Below are 9,519 nucleotides of genomic sequence, written 5' to 3'. Positions count from 1 at the left end.
ATTTTGATGAGACGTGAACTTGGTGTTGCATTTGCGAGTATTTCACTGGGTTCATGTTGAAGATGCCGCCATGCCTTTCAAGATTCCCTTATGTGCCATTTACCTGACCACATTCCAAATTCATACCGGAACTTAGAGCAGCATAGCATCAGAAACAAAAATAGTGCCTCGGTGGGGATGCAAATCAAGTAGAACAAAATATTTATGATGGAATTTCTGTCAAATATGCAATCGCTAGGTACATATAGATAAGGTCGACTGATTATACATCACTCATAGTAATGAGTTCGTCCTTTTTATTTTTATCCGCCTTTTTCACTTTTCCCATCTGTTGGTTCATCACCCTGCTGCACACTCCTAATTTAGCTTCTCCGTAAGCCTGGACTTCTGTAAAAGAAAATCTGTTTGGTGTTGTTTTGGTTTTGCAAAAGAGTACATTTTGTGTACACTGTAGCACAACCATGACTCTATAGTAACGACATTTGAAATAGGTGAAGAAGCATCTGCACTATTGTTATTTTTACTATACTCATTGTGATTAATCGTCTGCATGTTCCAAATATATAAAATTTGTAACAATCTCCATGGGAAGGATATTATTATGCACCAGTATAAAAACACCAACCACACAAAATAAATTATATATATATTTAAATTACTATACATATACATAGTCAAATTTTGGAAGTCTAGAAATATGGGGGAAAAGGTTGGGCTGAGATGGAGATGGCTATAAATAATGTAAAGCCTCGGCATGATAGTGGCTCGAAGTGTCAGCGACAACCACATTCTTCAACCACCACGTCGGTGAGAGTGCGCAGTTGCACTGCACCTGCCTCGCGATAGAGCAAGTTCCGAGAGCTGTGCCGTATGGGTGAGCAGCATGGCGCAGGGACGCGCCCATGCTCAAATCTCCGAAGTAAACTCTGTGGGAGGCGAAAGTGGAGAGGGTAAGTACTTGGAGATCTTGGTGAACAGAAATTTCAGGAATGGAAAGAACAAGTGAATCCTCTTGGATTGCGCTGAGGTTCGGGCATGGAATTTCTAGGAGGAAGTATAATTTGTATGCAATGAAAGTACATGTAATATGGGATCGAGTAAGATCGAGTAAGCTTCACCAGTGCGCGTGCGCGAATTTACGTCACGTCGGCAGCGAGAAGGCGTTCCCCAACACGAACCAATCAGGAACTGCCACGCCCACTTATATGATCTCAGAATTCCTGTGACAGGAATTAGCGTTACACTGGCTGGAAGTCATTCGCTAGAGGCGCTTCCTCAGCGCCAATAATTGGGGTGAAAAGAAGCGATATGAAGGAAGGTGAGAAAATTACACTAGTAGTAAAGGAAACAGATAAAACTTCAATGTGTTGGCCTCTAAATTATGGAAATGTTTACCCGTCTTCCTCAGCTCCTTGAAAGTTTCATCATCAATTTGGCTGTTTTTAGTCTCACCCCGAAGAGGGTGCGAGGGTATAGCAACGCCTCTGTGTGTGCGCAATGCGCATGCGTGTGTGTGTGTGCGTGCGTGTCCCTGTCTATATTTTTGCATTAAAAATGGTTTTCTCTGCAACCGCTTGTCCAATCGGAACAAATCATTGAAGCTGACATTTCTAAGGTTTGATAGCATTTCAAGAAGTTCAAATTAACTGCCTTTAGGCTGCCATTTTAAGCACCATGTTGTACACGTCTATCTTTTGTAACGGTAACAGCTCAGTTGTAATCGAGGTTAGTGTCGCCATTCTGATCAATGTCCCTTTTAGAAGTAACAATGTCGTATTTGATTCGAGATGACAGTGAAAATATGGATTAAAGTGAATTCGAAAAAGTTTTTGTTGAAATTAGAAAAAAATAATTAGAAAATTAATTAGATTAGATTAATGAGAAAGAATTAGAAAAAATCCCAACTTGCAAATCGGAATCTGCTGCATTTATAAGTTTAAAATATTGAAGCTGTTCATATTTCCAGTATTTGCCAAGATGTTTGCATCAAGTTTTTTCAAAGTAACATTTGGAGGATTTTTTTTGTGTTTATATCCCTATAACGAATGCTTCATGCATGTTCATACTTTCTGTACAATTTTAATGTTGCACATTCTTATTGTACTGTTGGCGAGAGTAACCACGATGGAACGAGCTGGAGGTAGACCAAGAACCTGGACTGTACTGGGCTATGCAGACTATTTGAGGTTTGTGGCCAGATGAACAGCTTGGAGATGCTCTTCATTTGGCCATAAACCTCAAATATTCTGGCAGCCACACTCCTGGATGGCGTTGACTGACACCTGATCTGACATTAGTTATCGTATTGCAATATTTCCTAGTGTGACCCAACCACAAAACTGAATTTTCTACACTTAGAAACTACCCAACAGTTTGGCTATCTTTGGTAGCTTAGAAACTACCTAACATAAACCTCTTAGTAGCACCTTTTGTCATTTTCTATGACAGGAACAGAATCACCATTTGCATTGTTCTAGCAATTAAAAAGAGACATTACTGATGATATGACGCCTACACCTACCTGCATGTATGCATGGTTCGTGGGCTTGTACCGATGGTCCACTGGACTGGGGCACTCGCCTTCACAGCGAAATGCATTAAAGCGCATGGGATACACCACAAAATCCCCCCAACCAAGTCGTTGAAAATCTATATGGAGATCAACGCGCCGACACAACGAAGTCTCAGCTGTGGTCCAGCCATGTCGCCGGTTCCTGCTTTGAGATAACGGGTATACCGCCTCGTCCATCACGTACTTTGACAGTGTGGCAGCGTGCAAGAGTGATGGAGGAACGCTTGGTCGCAGGGGTCTGACACTGTGCGAGTAAAGCACAAGGAACACATGCTGCATCATCAGGTGCCTGATCCATCGTCCTGATCTTCGAGAATTCTGAGCTCTCTGGCGTCGGCTGCGCTGCTTTGTTCTCCAGCGAAGGCCGATATTGTTCCCGGAAAGCCGGCGTGCCACTGCGTCTGTCACATTGTAGATCCTCCAGGCATTTAAACCCGGTGCGTCACGGGACGGAGAGGCGCGCAGATATCCAAAAGCTTGAGGGTTCACACCTAAAGTAGACACCGCTCGCAGGTGGATGAAGGCACGACGACTTGAGGAGAATGCTGGGATGCGGATGCGCAGTTCTGCGAAGGTCAAGTGTTCATTTGTGGGAATTCCAGAAAGGTCGAAGGAAATGCGCCACTGTGAGGCCCGCTGCTTGCATTCTTTTCGCAGTACATAGGGAAAGAAATGGGGGCAGGAGTTAGTTGGTTTTGGGTGGTGTCAGGGGTTGGAGGGGTGGTTTAAAAAATTGGGGTAATAACTTAATACTCGACAATCCATTCATTGTATTTTACTTGTAATATAAGGCTGTAATTCATTATTATGTCCATATATGATCTGATACCTTGTTAAAATATTCTGTTTTAACCCCTGTGACCCAAAGTTTCCAGGCACTGGGGCATGAACAGGGAGGCAAATCCCAAAAATCATTACATATTTCGTGTGTCCGAAATGCTGAATGCATAGTCAAAATTTCAAGATGTCTCTGTCAAATCTCAAGACTCAAATCCCTCCTCCGGTATGATAGACCTGAGCCTCGTCCTGGATGTGGGGTTGCTATCTTTATCAAAAACTCTCTTCCTCACCCTCCCTGCACTGCCCTCTCTCTACCTCACCCCTTGGAGTACCTCTGGCTACGGCTTCCCCTTCGCTCCCACCTTTTGTTCATATGTGTGTTGTACCGTCCACCAAACAGTGATGACTCGATCTACAGTCACGTGAAAAAGTAAGTACACCCCATGTAAAGTTTTGACTTTTTCAACATATTTCAACATACAGCTATTTGATCTTCATTTCAACAATATTGATAGATAAAGGTGATATAATATAACAAATATCATGAAACATTTACATTTTGTAGTCCATTGTATAATTTAAATAAACATAAATGCAAATTTCGCATGTGGAAAAAGTAAGTACGTCGGCAGTGACGCGCCAGAGGAAGTCCGCGCCAAGCAGTGCCATAGGCACGTCGGCAGTGACGAACGACCACCGGAAAACCTGCCCTCCGAACCGCAGAGAAAGGCAGCGTTTTCCGTATGTGTGAATGGATGTACCGTTGGCAGCAAGCAGCGCGGGGCCCCGGCCCGCGGTCTGCTTGTCAGACGTACCGGCGGGAACGACACTCACCTATGCTCCCGTGTCGCACAGGTAACGGCACCCGGATAAGGTGTCCGTGATGAACAGTAGGCTGTTTGAACGGCCGGCGCTCAGTGCCACTACCGAGGGCCGGCCCGGGCGTTTCCCGACCTGCCGAACGAGCACGGCGGGCGACATTGCCGAGCCTCGTGGCCGAACTGGGCGTGGAAAAAACACCAGGTTGGCGGCGGAGGCGGCGGAGGCCGCGGTTTTCTCCGCGGCGGCGGTGGTGGGCGGGGCGTGGCGGCGGCCGCGAGGTGTGCATCAGCATCAGCCACGAGGTGTGCATTAGCCTCGGGATTCGCGACGGCCGCGCCAAAACTCGCCTGCGTGTCCAAAGCCGCGAAGAACCTGTCGGCCTCGGCAGCGAGAGCTCGGGGTTCCGTCGTCGCAGACCGGCCAAGGCGAGGCGTACTCGTGCCGGCAGCTGGCGTCGAAATAACGTCTGGAATAGAGCGTTCCGGGTTTCGTCGCCCATCAACGACAGCATATGGTCCATGCGGACCGACGGTCGCGTGTCACCGAGCTCGGGGAGGTCCAGGAGGTGGTCGGCCCGTGCGTCCACCATGAGGCCGAACGTGGCGAGGAGGAGACGCTTGATCGCCTCATACCTGCCGTCGGCCGGTGGGTTCCTCAGGACCGACACGACGCAGGCGGCCGTGCCGGGCCTGAGGGAGGTGACCACGTGGCAGTACATGGTCTCGTCCACCGTGATGCCTCGAAGTCGGAACTGGGCTTCTGCCTGCAGGAACCAAACTTCGGCTTGAGCCTCCCAGAACTCGGGGAGTTTGATTTGGACCGCGTTGGTTGCCATTTCTGTGGTAGGTTCGGGTGGTCAGCGACGGCTGACCAGAACGTCGGAGGGTCACCAATGAAGCGCGGTGCTACGCACGCTACTTGTATAGCAAGGAGGAAGCGGACAACGTGGTAAGTTCAAAGAGTCTTTATTACAAGAGCTCCACTGTAGCACTGGAGCGCTCCGGGCTGCGCACCCGGTGTATATCCCGTGGCCACGCCTACCCCTTGGGCGTGGCCGCCGCCCACTTGGTGCGCGGAATGATGCCATCACGCCAATGAGCTTTCGTGTTCGCCACAATGCAAACTATCTAGGCCCATTGATTTTTCAACGGGTAACTGCTCTTCTATATAATAATATACAAAAAATTGCAGTTAACCAAAACAATCTGCCTCCCTGATGCCTTTTGACCACTGCCACCCGATGGACCGGGGCCCCACACGCTACAGAGCTCGCCCCAGCTATAAACTGTCATCCCGGTGTTTCATTAATGCGTGTGCCGTTCCTAGGATGGATGTTAAACTGCCGTAGTGTCTGTCGGTGTTAGTTGGTGGACCTTAATGATTCTATGGTATCCTCCGCGAAGAGTAGCTGAGCTGTCACTGGCACCGTGGTTAAATTCCAAATTCCTGCCTTAACTATTTAGTTGAGTGTCAGGCCTGGCCAGCAGGTTCGTGAAAGATGTGGGCCATTTTTCCTCGGTCAAGCCCACAAGAATATAAGAATAATTGCGGCCATGATAGAAGAGGAAGATTGAATAAAGTTATTTTAATCAAGTAATCCCGTTTTTTCATATTTTGAAGTTTATGGTAGCATTAAAGTGTGTAGGCTGGCAGGGTAGCTTAGAGTTACGCACACTCGCCTTTTACAGACTTGGCATTTAATATGGAATATATATTTTTTCTTGAATTGGGTTTACTTTCTTAACTCAGTATATCAATCTGGTGAGTTTCTTTTACACTTTGGTGATTTATTTGTTAAAAGAACCATGTCACTGATTGTCTGTCGCAGCAAGAAGTCAACAACAGGATTATATCACAGGTGGCGTGGCAAAATGTACGGACAGGTGCATTTGATGATTGGCTTCACAGTCGGGTATACAAGGGTTGTTGCGTTCTGTACTAGTGGAAAACAACTGCTGCACGTCTCCAAAAGTTATTGCCGCTTCCTCTGGAGATGGTCCGTCAACTCGACAATGCTGTTTGTCATGGAGTAGTGGCTTTACGAAATTACGGCATGAAACAGCGTGCTATTGCTCGGCAGTATGGCATCACTCAAGGTCAGGTGTCAAAGATCCTGAAACGAAATGCTCATAGGGGTGTCCCTACTCCAATACCGAGGCCAGGACGTCCCCGCAGAACCACAAGAAGGGATGATCGCCAGCTGCACCGGTTAGTCCGCAATGGCCGTACCAAGTCAGCTAATCGGCTTAGGGCTGAGTGGCAGCAACTGACAAATGTGCCTGTGTCCAGAAGGTTAGTCAACCAACGACTGGTTCAAGCAGGCTATCGTGCCAGGCGCCCCCTGAGAAAGCCACGCCTGACCAGGCAACACCGCCAGCGCCGATTGCAGTGGGCCAGAGAGCACCGTCAATGGCAGCCAGGACACTGGAATTACGTGATCTTCATTGACGAGTCTAGATTTCTGGTCTATCGTCAAGATGGCCGCGTCCGAGTGCGCAGACAAGTGCATGAAGCCTACAACAAAGATTGTATAGTGCCAAGACTCCAAGCTGGAGGTGGTGGGGTGACCGTTTGGGCTGCTTTTCATGCAGGGGGCAAAACTGACATGGTTGTTCTGAATGGAAACCTGAACCAGTTCAAGTACAGGGCCATTCTGGAAGAAACATTGTTTCCATTTGCTCGTGCAGCCTTTCGAGGAAACTTTGTCTTCCAAGATGACAATGCACGGCCTCATCGTGCTCGCATAATCCAACACTTTCTTGCTGACCATGGTGTAGAGCATATGGAGTGGCCTGCCATGTCGCCGGATATGAATCCGATAGAGAACTTGTGGGCAGAATTAACGCGTCAAATCGACAACTTGGACCAGCAGCCGATCTCTGTGCGTGAATTGCAGCAGGCTATTGTCACTGCATGGCAAGCGATTCCTGTCCAAACCTTTGCAAATCTCGTGAACAGCATGCCTCAATGTGTACGTGCTCTCCTGAATGCTCGTGGGGGTTACACGAAGTACTGAACTGTAATTTTACTGTCCGTAATCCCAGTCGTAATTTAACTTTTGTTTTTGTTAAAAAAAAATTTGGCTAATGTGCAAAATAAAGAGATACTTCTGGAAAATGTACAGAAGTTTAACACAGTACTGTCCATGAATTGGGTTCGATATCAGTTTACATCACCTTCAAGGATCAATTTATTTGTTTCGAAATGTCAAATGTGGTTTTTGTTTCTTTTAAAGGTCACATTAACAAAATCTAGAATAATTTCAACATAATTCCAATGAACTTTTGGTTCTAAGACATCTTGAAAAGTAAGTTCACCCCCACAAAAAAAATATTCCATATTAAATGCCAAGTCTGTAGTTGCTTAGCCTGGGTTTGAATCTCGACCCAGCAATAAACTGCCTTCCTGGTGTTTCACATGAAAGGCGATACATCATTGCATGTGCCGTCCATCAAATGAATAAAAAAGAAATTCTTCAAAAACAAAAATAATTTTGAAGAAAACAAACAAATTTAGGTTTACTAGGCTCAGTTTGTCAAGCTATTTCCAATGACGCAACACTCATCGCAACACTCATCGTCTTTACTCACCACATTCTCGAGTTATCAAGTTATCAAGGTTTCTGGAAGACTAAATCCTGGAAAAAACTTCCCTCAAGAAATACTGACGGTATACATAGGTATAGACCCGTCTGTGGAAGCGGCTAGTGATACAGAAACCAAAAATATGGAATTGGGAAAACTAGGTTCTTGAGGTCAAAATTCAGAGGGAAATCTTTGACCTCCCTCTCTTCCTGTCTTTTTTATATTTCTCAAAAAAAAAAAAGCAGATTGTAAGGATTTAGATTTTAGATGTATCTCTGGCGACCATTACGAGGGTTTTTGTCATGCTCCCCTCACCTGCCCATACGTGAAGCTCAAAATTTTGATCACTGGATTTGAAATGCTTCAAATCGGTTTATCTTTTTCTAGGTTGAAAAAAAAACCATCTAAAAACACCGGAAATCGAGAGATCTCGCAGAGCTGCTCATTTCACCTTTTATAAGTATATTGTAGTGGTTACCCTATTCACATGTCGCGGTTACCTTATTCACTTGTCGCGGTTAACTTATCCGCATGTGACGGTTACCATTACGATGGGTTTGGTCTAACCCACGCACACGGGCTTTTGGTTGTGCCGTCGTGACGCACGCGCGGCTGTTGGAGCCACGCCCTCCGAAGAGGGTTCTTGGTTTTATATAAGCCGTTACGACTTCCGTTCGTGAGCAGTTGCTGGAGATTTCTGTACAATAAACAACCTTTTGTACCCAACGAAATGGCCTCTTCTTATCGTCTTCGGCAACCGCTAAACTGGTGACCCCGTTGCCCCCGAGCGTATTTGGGGGCCAAATGAACACGGCAGGATTTCCATTTCTTCCACAAGACCTAAACTCGAACTGCCGGAGTTTTAGCAACGACGAGCGGCCATGTGGTTCGCGCATCGTGCTCGGTTCCTCCTCTACGACTAGAGGGGCGAACCAGCTGCGGGACCCTCCGAAGGAACGCCGTTACGGGGCGTTGGCGGCACGGCTACTTCGTCGCCTTTGTGCACACAGGCCGAGTACTGCTGCTCGTCGCCTCCGCGCACACAGGCCGGGCACGGCTACTTCGTCGCCTTCGCGCACACAGGCCGAGCACCGCTGCTCGTCGCCTCTGCGCACACAGGCCGAGTACTGCTGCCCGTCGCCTTCGCGCACACAGGCCGAGTACTGCTACTTCGTCACCTCCGCGCACACAGGCCGAGTACTGCTGCTCGCCACTCCTACTACTGCTCCTACGGCGGATCCCGAGGCTGATGCTCCTGCAACTACAGCTACTACCGCTGCTCATCTCTTGCGTACGCACGGCTGCTTTATTACCTTCGCGCGCACTGGCACCTCGTTGTCTTCGCGCGCACTGCTGCTCGCCATCCCGCAATTCCTACTGCTGCAACTACAACTGCTACCGCTGCTCAGCACCCACGGCCCGGCTCTGTTCCACCCGCGGCCTGGCTCTGTTCTACCCATGGCCCGGCTCTGTTCCACCCGCGGCCCGGCTCTGTTCCACCCGCGAACTACGTACACGCCCGTGGCGTGCCTTCTGGGGGGGCGCATGTAGTGGTTACCCTATTCACATGTCGCGGTTACCTTATTCACTTGTCGCGGTTAACTTATCTGCATGTGACGGTTACCATTACGATGGGTTTGGTCTAACCCACGCACACGGGCTTTTGGTTGTGTCGTCGTGACGCACGCGCGGCTGTTGGAGCCACGCCCTCCGAAGAGGGTTCTTGGTTTTATATAAGCCATTACGACTTCCGTTCGCGAG

General features: G+C 47.8%; 1 protein-coding gene across 1 annotated transcript in view; it reads right to left on the bottom strand.

The window, feature by feature from the left end:
* Positions 1 to 511: 511 nt before the first annotated feature.
* LOC137425976 (nodal homolog) overlaps positions 512 to 9,519 on the bottom strand; it is a 15,140-nt gene continuing 6,132 nt past the window's right edge. The window contains exons 2-3 of the mRNA XM_068114699.2: positions 2,522 to 3,219; positions 512 to 926 (exon numbers count right to left, since the gene is read on the bottom strand). Coding sequence (XP_067970800.1) covers positions 774 to 926; positions 2,522 to 3,219 — 851 coding nt within the window. The 3' untranslated portion in view covers positions 512 to 773. The remainder of the gene's footprint in view (positions 927 to 2,521; positions 3,220 to 9,519) is intronic.

This window comes from Myxine glutinosa, chromosome 4 (genome assembly GCF_964187855.1).
Source record: "Myxine glutinosa chromosome 4, kmMyxGlut1.1, whole genome shotgun sequence".
Taxonomy (NCBI): Eukaryota; Metazoa; Chordata; class Myxini; order Myxiniformes; family Myxinidae; genus Myxine; species Myxine glutinosa.
The sequence above is the reverse complement of the archived record's forward strand: the minus strand, read 5'-3'. Positions and strand labels throughout refer to the sequence as shown.